The 24,041-nt window shown below is 40.7% G+C and overlaps 2 protein-coding genes and 1 long non-coding RNA gene across 3 annotated transcripts in view; 1 reads left to right on the plus strand and 2 right to left on the minus strand.

Moving 5' to 3' along the window:
- Positions 1–205: 205 nt before the first annotated feature.
- Positions 206–3,641, minus strand: HOXA1 (homeobox A1). The gene is made up of 2 exons (XM_077491328.1): positions 3,002–3,641; positions 206–1,635 (listed from the first exon to the last, which is right to left on the minus strand). Exons 1-2 carry the CDS (start codon positions 3,639–3,641, stop codon positions 1,280–1,282), a joined length of 996 nt encoding a protein of 331 aa, XP_077347454.1. The 3' UTR covers positions 206–1,279.
- A 145-nt stretch (positions 3,642–3,786) lies between these two features.
- LOC143996335 (uncharacterized) lies at positions 3,787–23,157 on the plus strand. The gene is made up of 2 exons (XR_013277539.1): positions 3,787–3,925; positions 22,958–23,157. It is a non-coding gene; the product is annotated as an uncharacterized LOC143996335 (long non-coding RNA).
- A 210-nt stretch (positions 23,158–23,367) lies between these two features.
- Positions 23,368–24,041, minus strand: part of HOXA2 (homeobox A2) — a 3,137-nt gene continuing 2,463 nt past the window's right edge. Inside the window, exon 2 of the mRNA XM_077491327.1 lies at positions 23,368–24,041. This exon is cut by the window's right edge and continues 360 nt beyond it. Within this exon, the coding sequence (XP_077347453.1) occupies positions 23,659–24,041 (383 nt within the window). The 3' untranslated portion in view covers positions 23,368–23,658.

Below are 24,041 nucleotides of genomic sequence, written 5' to 3' on the forward strand. Positions count from 1 at the left end.
TTTAATGCAAATGTAAAATTTGCTTTTGTTTTATCTAACTTTGCTAACTTAAAAGTCAGACTTTTAACAAAAACGTTAGCACAGAATTGCAAAAAAAAGCTGGAGCTATATAAATCCTGTATAATAATAATAATGAACCATTTGTGGAGATATCTAGATAGATAAGAGCTGTTGCTGATTAAAAAAATATATAGAAAAACAATAATTTTGGCATTTTAGCAAGTTTATTCATTATCCAGAACCCATCATGTAGAACCACTGAGCCCCAAACATACACAACATACAATAAGACCATCATTTTCTGTATCGAAAAATATCTTGATCACAAGTTAGAACTGATAAAACTCAGTGTATAATGAATATAGTAAATCATTGCGTTTCATGCACAGGCTCAAGCAAGAATCACAAAATATACAGAATGGTTTGATCCTTAGCAATACTGAAATTGTTGGTTTGATCCTTAGCAATACTGAATTTGTTGGTTTGATCCTTAGCAATACTGAAATTGTCTGTAGGACATTTTGGCTAATTCTTTAAGCTAATTCTATAGAATATTGGAGTTTGAAGGTATGGCACATTTAATAGACTTTTTAGAAGTTCAGTGAGTGATCCAGCTCAAACCAGTTTATAATGATTAAATAAATTCTCTGATAGAATGTTAAAAGGTGAAGCAGGACAACTGGACTAGACCAAAACCTGTACTTTTGAGCCAGCATTTACCTATATATAAGGGACAATGAATGGAAGCTTGTATTACTAGTAAAATGTAACAAATATTTTGCATTATAAATCTTTCACAACTTGGTACCCGCCCCCGTCATTTCACATAAGATAATTAGAGTTTCTACAAAAAAAGGCCTCCAAGATAAATCTCTGAAAAAAAGAAACAATATTTACAATCTTTTAACATACAGACAACAAAAAAACAAAATCAACAATTAAATTAAACTCATAAAGTCTTTCTTTTTGTGTAAACTTCTTGTTTTCTAAATAGTGCATCACATTATAAGTACCTATGCTAGCCAAGTCACAGAACCATGAGGTCCTCTGTCTCCCAGTACTTGAACATAGGAAGCAGCTCATTCAGCATATATTCAACTTAACACATGCCAATACTGATTGTGGGCTCCATTTTGGTTCCTTAGCTGAAAACCCAAAATGGTTTAAGAACAGTTTGTGCAAACAAAACTCTGGTGCCAAGAGGCAGGTCACCTACAGAGTGCAAGATTGGGAAGTCTTTGGCAATCTTGTGAAAACATTGCAACCTAACAGCTGCTGTTTAGTTGGAGGAATTGAGATGATCAGAGGTAGAAGAAGCTGGTGATGGAGCACAGGGTGAAGGACTTGACTTGTCTGACATGTCTTCTGGCTTTTCATCACTTCCTGTGCTGGCAGAGGGGGAGATTGGCAGGAGACCTTCTTTCTCTCTCTTTTTTTGTTTCATCCTTCTGTTCTGAAACCAGATCTTCACCTGGGTCTCATTAAGCTGCAGAGCTGCTGCAATTTCCACCCTTCTGGCCCTGGTCAGGTACTTGTTGAAATGGAATTCTTTCTCCAGTTCTGTCAGCTGCTTGGTGGTAAAATTGGTTCTCACAGTGTTGGGTTGACCTGCATATCCATATTCACCAGCTTTACCTGCAAGACAGGGGGGAAGCCTTGTTAGTAGCTCAGCCTATAGTGAACAACTGATGGCTACATTCATGAATCAAAGTGTTTTAAATAACATTTATATTGTCAGAACATAAGATGGTATGTTGCCATTAACCCCATAAAAGAGACCTACCATATGCAATTTGTGCTTGCAATGGCAGTTCACACAGTACACTGGCCAACTATGTAACTGAAATATATTACAATTTGCAGAGCTGTAGTTACTTTTACATTATAATAGGAACTATTGAACATGCTTAAAAAGTAATTTGTATTAGAAGGTTGCTGAAAAGTGAAGACAAGAACTACTTAACAGTGCAAAGCTACCTACATTCCCAACCTTGATGGCAAGTGCAAGATCTAGTTATGTGCTATGGGTACTTAGCTACAACATGGGTGAAAGGGACCAGTGACCTCATAAAATAAACCTACTGAATGTAATTTGTGCTAGCATTGGCATTTAAAATTGTATACTGCCCAGCAATGTAAAGCAATATACGTTTGCACAATGATAGGAACTATTGGATATGATAGTTAGAAATGTGACCTGTTTTGGGGTAATTTAGAAATTCTTAACCTGCTAGCATGTGCAAAATCCTGTTATTTGCCATGTGTACATACTCACACCATGGGTGAATGGGACCATGAAAGAAACCACCTACCAAATGTAATTTGTGCTTGCATTGGCATTTCACCCAGTATACTGGTCAGCAATGTAAAGTAAAAGAGAAATATAACACAAGTGTAAAGCTTTGGAACGTTTAAATAATGATAGGAACTGGACATGGTGCTTAAAATGTGACCTGTTTTGGGATATTGTAGACGATTAATGAAAAGTGATCAAAGAAATCATAAATTACTTAACAGAGATAAGTTACCTAAATTCTCAACCCTTGCTAATATGTGCAACAAACTGCTATTTGCCATGTCTACATATCTTTTATTTGGCATGTGTACATACCCACAACATAGGGGGAAGGAAGCAGTGACCCCCATAATAGAAACCTACCAAATGTAATTTGAACTTACATTAGCACTTAACATGGTACACTTTCCATCAATGAAAAGTAGAAGTGACACATACCACAGTGTGTACAGAAGTGCCAGCCTTTTACCAAATTATAGGAACTATTGAAGAGAAAGCTTAAAATGCAACTTGTTTTGGATCATCAATTAAAAATGATCAAAGAACTAAGACCAGAACAAAGTTACATAAATTATCAACCTTGGTGGCAAGTTCAGCATTTGGCATACCCAAAACCCAAAACATGATTAGAAGAAAGCAGGGACCACATCACAGAGGTCTTATGATTTGGATAGAGGACAAGTGTATTGCTCCATAGTGACTTACCAGTTTTGGGTGGATTGCGCTTCACTTTCATCCAGTCGAAGGTCTGTGCTGGTGGAGAGGTCTCAGCAGATGGTGATCGACAAGCTTCTTGGTGATTGATGTGTATGCTGCTGACACTGCTGTTATTATAGGTGGCCATGGGAAGGTTCTGCTGCTCTGCTCCATAGGTATGATGGTGATGGTGGTGGATGTAGTGGGCTGACCCTGTGCCGTCCACATAGCTCTGGTGCTGATGGTGCTGCTGGACCACAGTGGAGGCGATGTTGCCAGTATACACGGCGCTGGGGAAGCCTGGACTGACATCTGTCTCCTGATTTATGGGGAAGTGAGAGTATCCTGCGCTGAAATTCTGCATTCCATACCCTGCAGCGCAGCTCGGGTGGGAATAGGACATGGCCAGGTTGTTGGGGGTCTGGAAAGCCCCAGTTTGGTGGGGATGATGGTGGTGATGGGAACTTAGCTGGACCCCCCGGCCAACCAAAAAGCGATCATCGCTGTTACAGTTATTGGCAGAGACTGCGCAGGACTGGAAAGTTGGAAGTCCATGGTCAGGGTGGAAGGCTCTGGAGGGGCAGCTCCCGGCTTCTGCACTCATCAGGCTCGGGTAATCTAGGAAGGAACTCATCCTCGCACAGTCCATCTATCACTGGGTGACTCCGGGGTGACCGTGCCAACTTTCTCACTTCCTCCATAGGGCCAGGAGAACATCACAGAATGTACAGTGAATGGGGGCGTCACGTGCTCCACGCCAGCCAATGGCTGAGCCGCCTGATAAAGTTTGACTGCTCAGCCCGGTGATGGATCGTCTTTTCAGACGCATTTAAATTCCAAGCTCTGCTCTATGAAGGTGTCGTGCAGATCGCAGTCCTGCACTGAGCGGACAACACACAGGAGGACGGAGCCTTCCGCCTGACACCAGCACTGGTGAGTCCTCATTGTCATCAATGCCATTGATTTCACCCAGAGACACCAAGATCTCTCCTACACTGTACACCGATCATACAAAACACACACTGTACACCTATCCTACAAAACACACACTGTACCCCGATCATACAAAACACACACTGTACACCTATCATACAAAACACACACTGTACACCGATCATACAAAACACACACTGTACACCTATCCTACAAAACACACACTGTACCCCGATCATACAAAACACACACTGTACACCTATCATACAAAACACACACTGTACACCTATCATACAAAACACACACTGTACACCTATCCTACAAAACACACACACTGTACACCTATCCTACATAACCTACACTGTACACCTATCATCATATAAAACCTACACATAACCTACACTATGCACTTATCCTACAAAAGCTACACATAGCCTACACTGTACACCTATCATACATAACCTACACCGTAGACCTATCCTACAAAACCTACACTGTACACATATCCTACAAAACCCACACTGTACACCTATCCTACAAAACCCACACTATACACCTATCATACAAAACCCACACTGTACACCTATCCTACAAAATCCACACTATACACCTATCATACAAAACCCACACTGTACACCCATCCTACAAAACCCACACTATACACCTATCATACAAAACCCACACTGTACACCTATCCTACAAAATCCACACTATACACCTATCATACAAAACCCACACTGTACACCCATCCTACAAAACCCACACTATACACCTATTATACAAAACCTACACTGTGCACCTATCCTACTCCTACAAAACCTACAGATAACCTACACTGTGCACCTATCCTACAAAACCCACTCTGTACACCTATCCTATAAAACCTACACTGTACACCAATCCTATAAAACCTACACTGTACACCTATCCTACAAAACCGACACTGTATACCTATACTATAAAACCTACACATAACCTACACTGTATACCTAGGCTACAACAGCTACACTGTACACCTAGACTATAAAACCTACACTGTACACATAGATTCGAAAAAAACCAAACAGTACACACCTATCCTACAAAACCTACACTGTACACCTAGGCTACATAACATACACTTACGCCTAGGCTACATAACCTACACTGTACACCTAGACTACAAAACCTACACATAAGCTACACTGTACACCTAGGCTACAAAGCCTACACTGTACACCTAGACTACAAAACCCACACTGTACACACCTATCCTACAAAACCTACACTGTACACCTAGGCTACAAAACCTACACTACACCTAGGCTACAAAACGTACACTGTACATTTAAGCTACAAAACATACACTGCAGACCTTGACTACAAAATCTTTACTGTACACTTAGACTACAAAACTGACACGGTACACCTAGACTACAAAACCTACACTGTACATCTAAGTCACATAACATAAACTGTACACCTAGGCTACAAAACCTACACTATACACCTACACTATACACCTACACTACAAAACCTACACTGTATACCTAGGCTACATAATCTACACTGTACACCTAGGCTACAAAACCTACATTGTACACTTAGACTACAAAACCCACACTGTACACACATATCCTACAAAACCTACACTGTACACCTAGGCTACAAAACCTACACTACACAGAGGCTACAAAACCTACACTGTACACCTAGGCTACAAAACCTACACTACACAGAGGCTACAAAATGTACACTGTACACCTAGACTACAAAACCTACACTGTACACCTAGACTACAAAACCTACACATAACCTACACTGTACACTTAGGCTACAAAAACAACACTGTACACCTATCCTCCAAAATCTAAACATAACCTACACTGTACACATAGGCTACAAACAATCAACACTATACACCTATACTACCAAACCTGCACATAAACTCGACTGTACACCTAGGCTACAAAACCTACACTGTATACCTGGGCTACAAGATATACACTGTACACTTATCCTACAAAGCCCACACTGTACACCTATCCTACAAAACCTACACTTTACACCTAGGCTACTAACCTACATTGTACACCTAGACTACAATACATACACTGTACACCTAGGTTACATAACCTACACTGTACATCTAAGCTACATAACCTACCTACATTGTACACCTAGGCTAATAAACCTACACTGTACACCTAGGCTACATAATCTACACTGTACACCTAGGCTACAAAACCTACACTGTACATCTAGGCTACAAAACCTACACCGCCCACCCAGGCTTATGTTAAATTGTATATTATTGCATGCACACCGCTATTATAGAGTCTAGATCAGTATGTGATGCGTTGTGATTGTCAGTTTATATATGCAAGTCAATGGGCTGCTTTGTGAACACTGGATTGAATAATTGAAGTGTATCTTGTATTTGTTCTCTATGGGGTTTATTTACTAAAGGCAAATAGACTGTGCACTTTTTCCAAAGTGCAGTTGTACTCTGCAAGTGCAGTTGCTCCAGAGCTTATTAAATGAGGTAAAGCTTCACTTTGCAAAGAATATCCAATCACATGCATGGGAAATAAAAAAAAATAGCATTTTTGCTTGCAAGTGATTGGCTGATGGAAGTCAGCCGAGTTCGTACTCATTTACTTAGCTCAGGAGCAACTGATCTCACAGTGTGCAACTGCACTTTGCAAAGTTCACAGTCCAATTGCCTTTAGTAAACCAACCCCATAGTGTTTGTATGTGATCATTCTCAACCCCTTTAGTAAATCAGTCTCATAGTGTTGCTGGTGATTGAAACAAGATCTTATCAATTATTCTGTCTTTCACTAGGGCTATGAGGCTGATTTACTAAAGGAGTTGAGACTGTTCACACACACCAAGAACAAATAGAAGAATCACGTCAATTATTCAATCATATGAAAGGCACATCTTTCTTTACTTATTTCTTCTGCCCATGACAGGATCATTGAACTGAATTTTCACTCTTTTTTGAGCGTGATCTTACGCAACCCCTTTAGTAAATCAGCCTCATGGTGTTGCTGATGATTGAGAACAGCAGTTTACCATTCATTTTCTGTCTTTATGGCTACAAGGCTGATTACTAATAAAAGTGAAAAGTGGAAATTCACTTTTATTACCCAGTTGTGTGCAGATGAATGAGTAAACAGGAATTTTGTTTTTCACCTGATTGGATTATCGAAGTGTATCTTCATGTAGGGCGGCACAGTGGTGTAGGGTGGCACAGTGGTGTAGTGGATAGCACTTTCCCCTAGCAGTAAGAAGGGTCACTGGGTCGAATCCCAACCACGACACTACCTGCTTGTAGTTTGCATGTTCTCCCTGTGCCTGCATGGGTTTCCTCCGGGTACTCCAGTTTCCTCCCACACTCCAAAGACATGCTGGTAGGTTCATTGGATCCTGTCTAAATTGTCCCTAGTATGTATGAATGTGAGTTAGGGACCTTAGATTGTAAGCTCCTTGAGGGCAGGGACTGATGTGAATGTACAATGTATATGTAAAGCGCTGCGTAAATTAATGGAGCTATTTAAGTAACTGAAATAAATAAAATATCTCAATTTTTGTGTGTGAAGATTCTCATCCCAGCTCCTTTAGTATATCAGTCCCACTAAATTGTGTGAAGGTTCAAATCAGGAGAAAAGCAAAGCTCTGTTCACCTATTCTGTTCTGCTCATGATTGAATAGTTAAAGTGGTTATAAACCCACTCCACAAAAAAAACTGCAAGACAAAGGCATAATGAGCTAGTATGCATAGCATCCTCACCTTAGATCGAAGCCCCCGCAGCGTTCCCCGTACACTGGTCCAGCCGGCAACCTCACTCCCGGAGTTATTTCCCGGCATCGCTGGCTCCGGCGCTGTGATTGGCCAAAGCCGCAATGATGTCACTCCCGCGCATGCATGCGGGAGCCACCAGTAATGACACTTCAGCTGAAGCAACGGCACGAACGAGCCATTGCTTCAGTGCGCATGTGCCGATGACTTTGGCACATGCTGATATAGGGTTTATCTCTGGTTTAGGAGATATCCAGAGAAGCTACAGGTAAGCCTTAGTATAGGCTTACCTGTAGTAAAAAAATGGATTGTAAAGGTTTACAACCACTTTAAAGTGATTTTTCACAAGATTTATTGTGTGAGCATTCTTACCTCCTTTAATAAATCAGCCTCACCATCAGCTGGCTTTTTTTAATAAGGCAATGTGCAGGGTGCAGGACCCACACTGCATAAGCCATAATGCATAACCTACAGTGCATAAACCATAATGCATAATCCTTGGTGCGTATCCTGCATAACCTAAAATCAGATTGGTTGCTATGGGTTATTGCACTTTGCACACCCTTGCTGCTCTTTGCACTGCCTAAGTAACCCCACTAAGTATGAATGGTTACTAAAGACAATGCATTTATGTTCCTATGGTTCTGATTATTATTGCTCAGCCCCTTTCATACTATCTTAATGTAAAATAATCTGATATAGGATTATTAACATGTGTATTGCTGTGGCCATGTTGTTCTAAATGACCTGACCCTATGTGGAGCTGATTGTCATTATGTGTGTGTCTCTCACCTTTTCTCTCCTATCCTGTGTCTCCCCTCTCTCCCTCTAATCTATATGTGTGTCCCCACCCCAGTCCTCTCCTCCCTCTGCCCTACCCCCTCCTCTAGTCCCTGCAAGGAACATGGAAGCTAGCCAGGGACTCCAACATTGATTTGTACTGTATGATATCACCATGACAATAGCAGTCCTCTTATCTTCATGTGCTAGTAGTACAGGCAACCAGAAGGGAAATATATCCCTGACTCTCACCAGTCCATATAGAAAACAAAGGTAATTGTGTAATTAATGATAATTAGGGACATGGCCATAATGTGACCCTTGAGTGACCCGGGGGGACATCTTGTAATTAGGTGCTATTTAAGGCAAACAGGTTCATCAGCTCAATAAACTATTTTAATAGTGACACTATCTTCATAGAACAATTTTCTTCTACATAACCCCTAATTAAAGTGCTTGCAATAACTGAATATTAGCTTTACTATCCCTTACTGTGCCTATTTCGCTCTAGTCACAGAAAGGGTTGACTCCCTCATCAGCTATTTAAATCAAAGATGTATGGGTTCATGCCATGCAATATAAGACACCATGGGGTTGATTTACTAAAGGCAAATAGACTGTGTACTTTTCGAAGTTCAGTTGTACTCTGCAAGTGCAGTTGCTCCAGAACATAGTAAATGAGGTAAAGCTTCACTTTGCAAAGAATACCCAATCACATAGAAAAAAAATAAAAAAAATGCATTTTTGCTTGCACATGATTAGATGATGCAAGTCGGCAGAGTTTCTGCTCATTTACTAAGCTCTAAAGCAACTGTTCTTACAGAGTGCAACTGCACTTTGCAAAGTGCACAATCTATTCGCGCTTAGTAAATCAACCCCCAGATCTCAGTGAGGTTGTATTTTTGTAATGAGGACCTAACACAACTAAAGTGCTACAAGTAGCCAATATCTTACCTTATTAGTATACATACTGACATTGTAACAATATCCTTTTACATTGTTTCAGTTGTGTTTGTTTTCTATGTTCAAGGTGCAATAGATATCATGTAGCTAATAAAGAACATACTTAAAAACTACTAGACCTGCTCAAAACTTTTGGTCTGGGAAACAATGCATGAGGTTTTCTTTTGAAGTATGTAAGTCACATTTGATCTTCACACAAGCAAACTAATTTCCATTCAAATTCTAAACAGCTCCTGCAGTGATATGTTTAGCTGTCTGCTGACAGGATAGTGATAATTCTAATTTGGGGATGTCCACTAAAGGAGTCTTATTTATTACAAGTATTTAAATAACATTGATAATTTACACAGTGCTTTACATAATGCCAATTCACATTAGTTCCTGCTCTCAAGGAGCTTACGATCAAAGGTCCACATTTCACAAGCATGCCACATACTAGGGCAATTGGTACAGGAGCCAGATAAACTACCAGTAAATCTATGAGGATGTGCAGGCAAGTACAGGGAAAACATGAAACTCCATGCTGATAGTGTCTGGATCAGGATTCAAACCAGTGACCCCAGTGCTGCAAGGTAATGCTTGCCACTAAGCTACTGTGAGGAGCAGGGCAGCATTCATTTTTTCATCATGGTGCACTTGATTGATTGATTGATTGAAGTGGGTCCAGGTTTACAGGGCAGGTGTAAATATCAGGCTACATTTAAACCGTTGTGAATTACAAAAAATTTAGCTTGGTGCATGTTTGGTATGGGTTCCAGCAAAGCACATCAGGATAAATGGTTACGCATGCAAAATATACTTGAAATGCACCACATGAAATACACAGAGGTGTCCTTTAGTAATTCAAAATACCCTTAATTGTATCAGTAGCACTACCATTAGCAATGATGACAAAGCAATAACTTAAAAGCCCCCTTACTCAGGGTCGGGACAAGGGGTGGGCAGGAGGGGAGGCTTCCCTGAGCACTGTGGTATCATGTGAGGTGGGGGGCACCACATGGAGATGGGGAGGGGGATTTGTGTTGGGTGGGGGAATTTGGGGGGTAGCAGGGAGTAAGAATTGTTCTCGGGGGGTGCTAGTAAAGGTGATTTGGGGGGATTTGTGTTGGGAGGGGAATGGGGAAAGAGGATTTGTGCTAATAGGGTGGATTAGGGGTATTTGTGCTAGAAGAGGGGTTATGGTAGAGGAGGCAGGGGATTTGTGTTTGAAGGGTGGGGATTTCTGCCAGTAGGGTTGATGGGGGGTTATATGTGCTGGGAGGGGGGATTTCAGCAGAGGGGCAGATTTATCCTGGAAGGAGGGGGAGTTTATGCTTAGGGGGTAAGCATGCAGATTGCAGCTCATTTTTTTTGGGGGGGGGGGGGAATTTTGCTAACACATAATGCTCATACATCTTGGGGAGGGGAGCACAGTTTGGCGTGTTCCCCCTGGGCTCTAGATGGCCTTGTTCCGGTGTCCTGACGGATAGTGTCCCCCATCGGATAGTGTCCATTGTGTACTTCCAAAAATAGCCGAAGATGAACGGCACCTGCGCCGTGAGTCCAGGTTCTAGCCCCACCATCCAAGTGGATATAGAGTTAGAATAAAAAGAGCCGAGCGGAGCAAGGCCATGCCTGAAGCGTGGCGAGCAAAGCGAGCCAGTGAGGGACCCTCTAATATGTGCAGCCCTATGTCCACTTGGATGGTGGGGCTTGCACCTCGACTCACGGGGCAGGCGCCATTCATCTTTGGAGATTTTCCGAATCTCCTTCTGCTCCATGCTGCGCCTGCGCAATACGGGGGGGACACTTTTCGATGGCCGGACTCTATATGTCACAACACTGGCATTGCCTTCACTCTCTGCAATGTGTTAAGATATCTGCACCAAAGCAATGCATTGTAATGCATTAAGGTGCAATTCATTAGATGGCCCTTTGTTAATGGGCTGACCCAACACACATTAGATATGTGATAGAGCACATGTGTCGTGGTGTGTTGAAGTACAGGTTTGCCACCCACTACTGTAAGACCCCTTTCACACTGGGGCAGTGCAGGCATTAGTGCTTTACCGCTGTTATGCCGGTATGAAGGAGTTAAAAAGGGGTTAAAAGCGCCCACTCATCGCTGTTAAGGGGGCTTTCACACTGGGCCTGCAGAAGAGGCAGTTTAGGCGCTATTTTTAGTGCAAAAATGCCTGTAAAGCGCCTCAGTGTGAAAGGGGTCCAAAAGTCAGTTGGGGTGACATTCAAATTGAATGACCCTGCAGCAACTTTTGCTGTGCATGACTGTAATGCATCAATAGGAAAGAAGCCTAAAGGAGATTTACTAAAGGAGTTTATATTGCATCAGTAAACCTGTGCAGCTATGAGGCGGATATCCTAATGGAGTCATTTTAAAAATAGACAATCTGATTTATAGCAAAGGTACCAAATTATAAATTCCCCCTAGCCTAACTGTATATCTAAGTAGTGAATTACTAAAGTGGTAAAGCTGCCCATGGACTTAGGAGGGTGGTCAGATGTGCATGCATGATATGACCGCTATCAGAGATTGCCATTTCCTGGTGGGTCTATAAACATTTCAGTGGAGCATTCATGTTTATGTCAGTAGAGAGGGGAGTAGATAGGGGATGCTGGAAGATGCTGCCAAAGAAACTTATGGGTGTAACAATACCAAATAAGCCAAGTTTTTGTAATCCTACCCATATCCTTTGGCCAGATAAGACTCTTGGTAGAGAATCTAGCCATTCAGGGGTGTCCTTAAAGCGGAGGTCCACCCTAAAGTGGACCTTCCGCTCATCGGAACCCTCCCCCCCTCCGGCGCCACAATTGGCACCTTTCAGGGGGGAGGGGGTGCAGATACCTGTACAGTACAGGTATCTGCACCCACTTCCGGGATAGCTCTCTGCGGAAAGGGGCGTAGATTACGCCCCTTTCCGCAAGTGCCCCGCTGCCTGCTGGGAAACACACAGATCCCAGAGGCAGCGGGGACTGTCCTTATTTTAACTGACAATTGCGCCGTCATGCGTCATTTTAACTGACAAAATGTATGTCCTTTTTTTTTCCCCCACAAATAGAGCTTTATTTTGGTGGTATTTGATCACCCCTGCATTTTTTTTTTTTTGCGCTATAAGCAAAAAAGAGCGACAATTTTGAAAAAAACGCATTATTTTTTACATTTTACTATAACAAATATCCCCCAAAAATATATAAAAAAATGTTTTCCTCAGTTTAGGCCGATACATATTCTTCTACATATTTTTGGTAATAAAAAATCACAATAAGTGGTTATCGATTGGTTTGCGCTAAAGTTATAGCATTTACAAAATAGGGGATAGATTTATGGCATTTTTATTAATAGTTTCTTTTTTTTACTAGTAATGGCGGCGATCAGCGATTTTTATCCTGACTGCGACATTATGACGGACACATCGGACATGTTTTACACATTTTTGGGACCATTGTCATTTATACAGAAATCAGTGCTATACAAATGCACTGATTCCTGTGTAAATGACACTGGCAGTGAAGGGGTTAACCACTAGGGGGCAGTTTAAGGGCTAAGTGTGTCCTGGGGAGTGTTTCTAACTGTGGGGACGTGGCTATGTGTGACATGTCACTGACCTCTGCTCCTGTTCACAGGGAGCAGAGATCAGTGACACTGTCACTATGCAGAATGGGGAGATGCTTCTTTACATTAGCATCTCCCCATTCTTCCTCTCTGTGAGGCGATCGTGGGTATCCCCACAGCAATCGAGTCCACAGGACCCACTACCTGACTCACGGAGCTTGCTGCTGGCTGCCTCTTAAAGGGCAGCGTACAGGTACGTTCGTTTGCCTGTACAAGCCCGTCTGCCAATGTATATCAGTGTGAGGTGGTCGGCAAGCGGTTAATCAATCCCAGAGACTAATGCTCTTCCACATGATAAGTGCTCCATAGCGTACATTAGTGGTGGTTTATGGTTATGATAAAACAAATGATAGGGACAAGAAAGTCCCAAGAAAGCAAAAAATTAAATAAAAAATGTCCTTGGCATAAACTTGAATTATAGTATATGTGACTCCAACCCCCCCCCCCCCCCAGCCCTCGTACATTTCATTAAAGCCTTTTTGTAAATTTGTATCATAAGCCATTGTTGATTCTTCCCCTTTTTTGCTTTCTTGGGACTTTCTTGTCCCTATCCTTTGTTTTTTCATATAGTGTTTTTGCTTATGCAGAAGGTATCCCATCTGCCACTGATGAATTGGGTGATACTTTATTAATTAATATACCTATGGGTGAGAGAGGATTCTAGGACTCTTTTCTTTTTCTTTTTGATTAGTAGTGGTTAACTTTGTTCTTTTGTAGAATGTAATTCTACAAAAAGTTGTCAGAGGCTATTGACATGCAACAGGATATGGTAAAATACAACAGACAACAGATGATCAGAGACTGCAGACATGCTATAGGAGATGGTCAGAGACTGCAGACATGCTATAGGAGATGGTCAGAGACTGCAGACATGCTATAAGAGATGGTCAGAGACTGCAGACATGCTATAGGAGATGGACAGAGACTGCAGACATGCTATAAGAGATGGTCAGAGACTGCAGACATGCTATAAGAGATGGTCAGAGACTGCAGACATGCTATAGGAGATGGACATAGACTGCAGACATGCTATAGGAGATGGACATAGACTGCAGACATGCTATAGGAGATGGACAGAGACTGCAGACATGCTATAGGAGATGGACATAGACTGCAGACATGCTATAGGAGATGGACAGAGACTGCGGACATGCTATAGGAGATGGACAGAGACTGCGGACATGCTACAAGAGATGTTCATAGACTGCAGATATAATACAGAAGATGGCCAGAGACTGTAAACAGTTTAAAGGCGGTAATGAAGACTGGAGCTGCAGAAGACAATCACAGGCAGGAAACATGTTTCATAACAACTGGAGACATGAAATTAGACTGTTGTAGGTCGCTGCTGTTAAAGCCCCTTTAAAAATCCATGCTTCCATATTTGTACTCCCTACTGCCCCTTTAAAAATGACTTGTGCCCCATGGGATATTTTTTCCTGATCTATTACCGTAATTAATTTAAAAAAAATAGGAAAAAACGCGAACAGAGAAAAGGAATGGACAGCACAGAAAAAGTAAAATGCCGTGAAAGAAAAAGCTCAGACTATTTAACTACTAGAAGCCAATCTAAATAACAATTTTTGTTCACTGGCCTGAGTAAGCACCAGGGGCCCCAAGGGTCACAAAATAAGTTCCAAAGGGCAGCATGTGGTCTCCAGACTGCAGGTTGGGCACCAGGGGGCATACATGGGTAATTATGAAAATGTGAATTTGCTGATCCTTCCCTTTTCATTGATGTGAATAGCACTTTTGCAGCTTCGGTCCAGTGGGCAAATTATGGAAGAAACACAGCAGTACAGATAATGGGCAGGTGTATTTAGGCCTATCATCTTGTGGAAGATGTGGCTAGTACTCCAAATACTGGTTGGTAATGTCTGGACCCCCCATGGACATGATATTTTCAACTGATCCAGTCACTGACGTCATATGCCCATGAGCAGATTCATCTTTGATGTTTCTCAATAAATGTGTGTTTGTTTCAGTTGGCTATTCTTGTGCTGGAAAACTTTGTAGTTGTTTGTCAATATACTGCCACTTGATTTTGGTGTTTAACATGAATCTGGATGTAATAGGCTGTATAGAAAATATTTAAACATAGTATATCACTTTTTGGTGCTATCAGCTCAGCATGTGCATTCAAGCATCATTTGTGGATTTATCTCCACTCCCATAGCCCATAATCAGCTATTATTGCAGTGGAAAAATGCCCTGTCAATCTGAAGGTTCCAATTCAGGACAATTCAAAAGTAGTCTTCCAAAAACAGAATACAACAAACATTAAGGGCAGGATTACATCTTCATGTTACAGTGTGCACACAGTAAAACATAAACCATGTTACAGTGACGGCCCCACTGCACAAACAAAATGCACCGAAAAGGACCTGCAGTTTAGAGCTCTTCCCCGCCCATCAAGTGTCCCTATAGAAAGCCGCTTTCTATGGGGGCATTTATGTAGGCTATCTCCCAAGTTGCCCTGTCTGCGTCTATTAACACAGACAGCGCAGCTTGTCCCTGCTCCCCAATCCCTCGTCGCAGAATTTGATTGATAGCTCCCGCTGCTATCAATCTGCTCTGTGAGAAAGGAGAAAGTATAGAGAGCTGCTGCCCTCATGCACAGCACTGGATTCAAATCAGACTGTAGTTAGTATAAGGGGGTGAGGGGGGATCCTCTGACACAGAAGGTTTTTCACCTTAATGCATAGAATGGATTAAGGTAAAAAAAAAAACGTAGGCCGGCCATACACGGTTCGAAACATTAATGGGCAAGCTGAATGTACCAGGTTGATTGATCGATCAACTTAGGTACAACCAGCCTGACAAATTCTCTTGTGATTTCTCTGCTGCTATAGCCACTAGCAATAATCACTGTCTTCTCCTGACGGGGACGGCACTGTCTGTGTTGATGGGGGAATCAAGAGAATTTCTTTCCTGCAACCCGTGGTAGCCGCAAGACTCCACTGCTGATTTGCCTTAGTTGGAATGGCGGCGCCTGCACCTGATCCAATGGACGGATCGGCCTGGGGGGGGGGGGGGGCGAATTCGTGGCCTCCCTGGACAGGTAAGTGTCCTTATTAAAAGTCAGCAGCTACAGTGTTTGCAGTTGTTGACTTTAAAAAAAAAGAATTTGGCTGGATCACCGCTTTAATTTTAAACTACCCCTAAAAACATAACCCTTAAAGTGGTTACAAAGCCTATTTTTTTTATATAAAAAAGATGTTATATTTATCTGCTCTGTGCAATGATATTGCACAGAGTGGTCCCTTACCTCTTCTTTGGTGGTCCCCCTCCAGTGCTGCCTCTACTTCTCTCTTCTGAGTGCACCCATAGCAAACATTGTGCTATGCGGAAACACGTGTAGACGCACCCCTGAGCTGAGTTGTGTGCATCCATAGACACACACAGAGTGGTTCGGCCACACACCCTTATCCCTCCTCACAGGATTTGACTGACAGTAGCAGGTGCCACTGCTGCTTTTGGAGTAGCCTGTGAGAGAATAGCTGCAGCCAGGCACAGTACTGGATCACTAGAGGACTCAGGTAAGTGCTTAGAGACATGGGAACTAGGAAAGTTAGGCCGCGTACACACGCGCGGACTGTTCGCCCAACTTTGTCCGCTGAACAGTGTTTGGGCGGACAGTCCGCTCGTGTGTGGGCTTTCAGCGGACAGTTTCAGCGGACAGTTTGACGGACAAGGTTTTTCGGAAATTCCGTAAAACTGTCCGCTGAAACCTTGTTTCAGCGAACAGTCCGCTCGTGTGTAGGCTTGTTCGTCAAACAAAGTTGCGCGCATGCTCAGAAAGGATTTTCACGCCGAAAGCTATAATGCAGTGTATAGGACGTCGTATTTTTCGTCCCGTCGTACGTGCCGTTCACGTCATCGCGCACGGTTTCAGCAAACTGTTCGTCCGTCGTGTGTGGCCATGTCCGTCCATGCTAAGTTTGAGCGGACTGTTTGCCGAAACTGTTGGACGGACAAAGTTGGGCGAACAGTCCGCGCGTGTGTACGCGGCCTAAGGGAATACAATAAGGTGAAAAACTGTTTAGGTTTAGAACCACTTTAAAGTAGTTGTGAACAAACAATGTTATAGACACTTTCTAATAGTTATAACCTTGCAGGCACCATAATGCCCTGTACACATGGTCGGACATTCCAACCACAAAATCCGTCTGATTTTTTCAGACGGATTTTTGGCCGAAACTTGTGTTGCATACACACGGTCGGACAAAGTTGTTGGAAAATCCGATCATTCGGAACAAGGTGACGTAAACATTGTACGACGGGACTACATTGAGGCCAGTAGCCTATAGCTTTCGTCTCCATTTTTCTGTGCATGCGTGGCACTTTGTGCGTCGGAATTCTCTACACACGATCAGGAAAAGTCAGATCGGATTTTGTTGTCGGAAAATTTTAAATCCTGCTCTCAAACTTTTTCCGTTGGAAATTCTGATGGAAAAAGTCCACTAGAGCCCACACACAATCAGATTTTCCGACAACATAATACGATCAGACTTTTTTCCTTCGGAAATTCCGACCGTGTGTATGGGGCATAACTGTTTTCGCTTAGTTTCAGAAATTATATTTCTTACCTTTTTTTTACAAGGTGCATGTGACCATGTATCTCTTCTTCCTGAGAGTGGGGTTGGAGCTTTAGGACACTGCGCAGAAACAGAGGTTGATTTACTAAAACTGAAGATTGCAAAATCTGGTGCAGCTCTGAATAGAAACCAATCAGCTTCCAGTTTTTTTTTGTACAAGCCTACAGTAATTGAACAAGGTGAAGTTAAAAGCCGATTGGCTACAATGCACAGCTGCACCAGATTTTGCACTCTATAATTTTACTAAATGAACCTCACAGCTTCCTTATATTTGCAAAGTCTGTTCAGCTAAAGGCCTGGTTCACACTGCTGTGATTTCAGATGCAACTTGGGTCGCACTGCATTACAATGGAAATAACTTTACTTCCAATGGAGCCCATTCACATCAATGCAGCACAGCTGCAAAACGATTTGGGAAAGGGTCCTGTGCTACTTTAGTGCGATTCGCAGTGCAATTTGGCCCTATAGAATATACAAACCACATCCAAATTGCAGCCACACTCGCATCAAAATAGCATTAAATAACTCCACTGCAAATTGCTTCAAAATAGCATTTAAAAATAAAAGAGTGAACAGAACCTAAGACAAGATGTAGGCTGTACTTGAGCAGGGGGGCATTTTTAAGAGACAGGCTGTGATTGGAAGAGAGTGTGTGTCAGAGGCAGGCCCTGGTTGGTTGGGGGTGTGGTGGCTGAACAGTCTAACCAATACAGCCAGGCTGAATATCTTCACAGTGTCCTGTACCTCTGAATAGCCAGCCAAAAGATGATAAGCTTCTGTGCTCTGTGTGGTCAGTTTAGAACAAGGAAGAAAGGTGATCGGCAGGATAAGCCAGGTACTTCAGATGGAAGAAGTATATGAAAATGATAAAGACTACTTTTTTTTAAATACACATATTTGAACACACATAGATATTTAGTGTAACAAAAGCCTTACCTTCCCTAAAAATAACCTAAACTTTTATATGAAATCCCCATACACACCTTATGGACACAGGCAGTGTAACAGTTTGGCCTCCCAAAATCACAGCACCAAAAAGCCACAATCCATCTCTTAACAGCTTCAGTGAAGTCAACCTAGAAAAGGTACCCATAATAAGCACATAGTCCTGGAATTAAAAATAAAAAAAGTAAAAAAAAAATCTAAATAAAAAAGTAAAAAAAAAAAAAAAAAAAAAAAGGACAGGGAGCTTCCTTGTATGATGGCATGTGTAAATGCTGGACTATTCTCTGTTTGGATGCCCTCTTGTAATCTTTGTAAAGGCTGGAGTAAAGCAGAGAAGTGCATCTGAAGTTGATGTTTTTTTGTTTTTTTGCAATGGAAGAAACAGCAGGAATCAGTGTACAGAGAACATATCACTTTTCTCTGCTTTTAAAGAAACATAAAATAAGCCAAGTAAGCTGAAAAAGCTTTAGCAGCTGCCCTATGACAATAAAATCCCATTCCATGCTTTATATGTAAAGTGAAACATGATTTGTTGATATTTGTTTAATCTGTTAAAATAGAAAAAAGGTTGTAGATTTTTCCCATAGCAACCAATAAACATGTTGTCACTTACACACCAGGGAAATGACAGTTTAATCTGATTGGTTGCTTCAAATAGCTCATCTTTTGATCTCTGCACCTTGTTAAAGCAAAACCATTGGTGTTGACAGAATAATAGAGTAGAGGAGCTCACTTTGCCAAATGACAGCTCACTTGGTAAATATGCTGTAGCTGTATTCACCTCAATTGTACTATCATGTAAGGAAAAATCCAATTTTGTTTTTCAGTTCCCTTGCACAATTGGTTCTTTAAAACTGACCATACACTATACAATCTGATTGTACTAACTCTGTACAATATGCCTTAACTTTACCAAAACTATGAGGACAAACCTAAACAACATTTTCAATTAGAATCCAAACAGCCAGGCCCCTGCATTGCATAGTTGATAGCAGAGCTAAAGGAGATTGTACAATCGGATTGTATAGTGTATGGTCAGCCATAAGAAAACACAGCATTGCCTATTTACCAAGCTCCTAAACATTCACGTTCAGCTGTAGTTTCCATTAGTTAATCAACTGCTCAGAGGTTAATCCACTAACGCCAAATAGGCTGTTTACTTTTACAGGTGAATTTTTCCTTATCTCAGTGAATGTGGTGAAAATTCACTTTCCAATCAAGTGCAGGGGGAAAAAAATGTTATCTTGCACATTATTTGATGATGGAAGTCAGCAGAGCCTCGCCTCATTCACTAAGCTAAGGCTGGCCATACACTTTTCTCATACAATTTTCCAAAACCATATATTGTCAAGTCAAATCTAAATACTTTCAGTTTGTATGCAGTCGGGCAGGCCCTTACTAATACATAGTAGAGGATGAGTCTAAAGAAAATTGAATAAGATGATTGTGTAATGTATGGCCAGCCCAAAAATCCCTGGTGCACACAGAATCGAGTGCAGTTGTGCATAGCAACCAATGTGTTTCTAACTTCAGCTTGTTCAACTGAACTTTGGTAATAACACCAAGAAGCTGATTGGTTACTATGCACAGCTTCACCGCATTCTGTCTGCACCAGTGTTAGTAAATCCCCTTCTTTTAGTAAATGAGCCCCTATGGTTTGTATTCTTTTCCCTGATAGTTAAGTTTTTAGATGTACCTTTAAAAAATCCCAATTAAATGACATTCAGGTAGATTTGCAGAATAATTTATTTACCTATTAGAGGACAGATAAGGAAGGGGATTAATGAGGTATTAACAATCCTAGATTGTGATTCTTATCACCTAGACATATGTTTTTTCAATACACAACATTTTGTCTTTTTTTCCAGCATGTGGAGACAATGCTGTTTTGCCAGGTTATACGATTTCATATTCTGCCTGGATATATATATGTACAAATACAAATTGTAATCAAGTCCCTATATTCATAAGGGACTGGTATGGGAGAAGATTGAGCATATAAACAATCTGATTGTCAACGCAAATAGAGAAAGAAAAGTTGGAAATAGGACTGAAACCCCTTTTCTCAACAACAATAACCCCAAGAGCATGCGCAGTGAGCTAGTAGAAGTGTGACGTCATATAGCTAAGCGTGCTGATTCTTAGCTGAGCTATATTAATAGATCTCGCTTTAAACGATCATCTGTGAGTTTCCTAGGCAGATCAGGCGCTGAATCTACTTCTTACAGCTTCTTTTTCTTTAAACTCTATTACAATTATTTTGTTGATAAGTAAATAATTAAACCGATCAATCCATCCAGCTCTGTACATTAGCCATCACATCTTTAAGAGCATTTCATAATGGTGGACAATGTTTATCATGCACACATTGGATTGTTGGGAAAACAAAGTGCCTATTCCATGTATAGTAGATGGGTGTGCAATGTTTAGTGGACAAATCTGAGCTCTGCCATTGTAAGGGGAGACAATGTGAAAGCTTGCAGCAAATCCTGGTCTGGATCCCTCCCTGCTCACTGGATCGGGTTGTGGGAGCCACAATGCAATCTATGTACACGATCTTCATAGACATTTAAAAAAAAGGCTTCATCAAAAACTATCCAGAGTTACCACCATTTACAAATTATTATTTGTCCTTTGACATTTCCTCCCCGATCATTTCTAGAAAGCAGTGATCATCGAACAACAAATCACATTCAAGTTGTAAATCAACACAATAATTCTCCTGCCTACACTATTAGCTGTAATATGTATTGTGTAATATTTTTTTCCTGTTTCCATAAAACTCACAAATGCAAATAAAACAGATCGTATCACCAGAGCCTAATTATAGGTTGTTTGCTAATAAGGGGCTGATTTACTAATCATTTGATTTCTCTCCAGCCTGAGAGAACATCCAACACCCAATGGAATTAAAATACACGTTTATCTGAACCTGATTGAGTAATCATGTTCTTGATGTGTGTACAGGATGGGGTTAAAAAATACTGCTAAGCAAATTTTATAAATGCGCTCTTGTATTATTATTATTATTGTTGTTGTTTTTTTTGTATATAGATACAGCGATTAAATATTCGATTTAAAATAGCTTCCTACTAATGTGTATAAATAGTTCTAATAGTTTGAATTTTCTTAACTAGAAGTCAATTCTGCTATTATGGGTGGTTTGGACTCTCAAATAGAGAAAACAGCTGTAGATTTTATCTTTTTTTTAATTATTATTATTTCTCTTTGATTTGGTGGGATCTGCTGGAGATTTCCATAGAAGGACAAGTCCTTTGTCTTACTGTCAGCCCCAGAGCCGGGGAATCTGCGCTCAGAATGGCGCACTTCAATGAGAATTCTAATGCATATAACACATAACTATGAAAGGAATTCGTCTTTTTTTATACCACTCACTCTCTGGAATTCCTTTGTGCAAAACATCACTTCCATCCAAACAAGGAAGAGATCATAATTACAAATAACAGTAACTGTAACATTAAAATAATTGCTACTTAGTAGGAATAATTATTAGGCACTCGAAATTGCTACATTTGATCTCCAGTACAATAAACATAAAGCAAAAAAAAAAAAAAATGAATAAAATAAAACAAATAAAAAAATACAAATATATGATCCTATAAATACAAGATTTGATTATTCAATTGTGCTTTGCTTGTAATTAAATAATCTCTAAAGTGTAGAAGAGAAGGGTTAATGGTATGTGGCTGAGCATTGGAGGAGTGTAGGCTCCTGGAGATATGTAGGGCAGAGTAGGACAGGCTCGCTCCTTATTGCAGCAGCCGCAGTAAAAACCCGAGCTGTTGTTTTAATAGGGCAATAAAAATGAATTATGGCTGAACGCCTTCTAGCGCGATGCTTGTGGAATGGAATCCCCAGTCTAGTGCAATACGTAAGAGGCTTTTTTTGTATTTGTGTGTGCGTCCCTGCAATTGATCTCCTTGATGACATTCTCATTCATAGAAAGCATTTGATTTATGAGTTTAGGAAGAATTGCATACAGCATATCTAGATATTATTGCCTAAGCAGCCAGCATGGAGAGCTGAGCAAAACAAACATCGATTTGAGTGCATGTGTACATAAATAAATATATATGTATAATATATATATATATATATATATATATATATATATATATATATATATATATATATATATATATATATATATACGTTGAAAATGATATGCCTTGTTGCAAGAACATTCGAGATGAGCCATTTGCAGTGGGGGAGGGGGGCTGCTGTATAATTATACTAACTTGTAGGAGTGCGTTTGTTTTTAAGTATTACTTTTTGCATTATGATTCTGTTCACTGACATTTTCTGTTTTAAACTATTTTCTCTCCTAGGCTAAACTTTATGGGATCTTTCAGAATTGAGATCTTTTTACCGATCAAGAAGGCGATTTAATTACACGTTTATTTTTTTAAGCATACTAATATTTTTTTTTATTAACCATCAAAACATATATTTCCTTTTTTAACGTAACTATTTTTTAATGCTTGTGATGTAAAGATACTGGAGACAATTAAACAACTACTCCTCTGTGTTTTTTTTTCTTTTTTTTTTTTTTAGCAAAATAAAGGCAAATCAAAAAAATATATATGCATAAATTCTGCAATAAATATTTGGTTCTACAGACATTCATAAGTGATTATTTTTTGATTGCTCCCTATCAAACAGGAAAATAAATAAAGCTTCTGATATTTCGGGAGGGAAACTAAAAAAAAAAAAAAAAAATGAAAAGGAACCTGCGGGGTATAATGATATAATCATTTATTCTACCAAAATACTTATATGAACAACGATGCAATACAAAAATAAAAAGAAAGTGAAGATACATTTACATATGTAGTCACTTTCTTAGAGGCCTCGGTTATTGCTTTCCAATGATCTAGGACTAGGTCAACAGAATTTAAAATGCAAAGGTCATTAAATACTGCAATGGCTCTTTGACTCGATTAGAGGGCAAAAAGTAAGAATAAAAATAAAGTAGTAACCAATTTCTGAACAGGAAAAAAAACATAAAATAAGCTTTTTTTTTTTTTAATCAGTAGCTCAAATGCTGCAAGTCAATGGTGGTAAAAGTATCTGTGAAAAAATCAAAACTGTCTGTTGAGATATCTACGGGACTGTCTAGAGATCCTGGCAGACTGGGGGACACCGTGTCTGAGAGCTGAAGGCAGGAATCTGAGGAGAAGACGTTAAAGTCTGATAGGGAAGCCACATCTAGGCCCTCAGGACTGTCATTGTGGAGGCCAGCTGTGGAGTCCTGGCTCATTGTTGACGATAAACAGTTCTGAACAGTGGGTGACTGGTGCTGAAAATGTCTTAGATTTTTGTCATTGCTGGATAAAGGCGAGACTGGGAAAGTCTGAGATTCCCCATGGTGGGAGTTGGGAGCCTGCTGCTGGGACAAGGCGTTCTGCTGGA

This window comes from Lithobates pipiens, unplaced genomic scaffold (assembly GCF_037356315.1).
Source record: "Lithobates pipiens isolate NorthernLeopardFrog02 unplaced genomic scaffold, aLitPip1_a1.2 Scaffold_19, whole genome shotgun sequence".
In the NCBI taxonomy this organism is placed as follows: domain Eukaryota; kingdom Metazoa; phylum Chordata; class Amphibia; order Anura; family Ranidae; genus Lithobates; species Lithobates pipiens.

Coding starts and splice junctions, on each gene's coding strand:
- HOXA1 (XM_077491328.1), bottom strand. CDS start 3,641: ATGGACTGTGCGAGGATGAGTTCCTTCCTAGATTACCCGAGCCTGATG. Junction 1,636..3,001: donor GCGCAATCCACCCAAAACTG/GTAAGTCACTAT, acceptor CCTGTCTTGCAG/GTAAAGCTGGTGAATATGGA.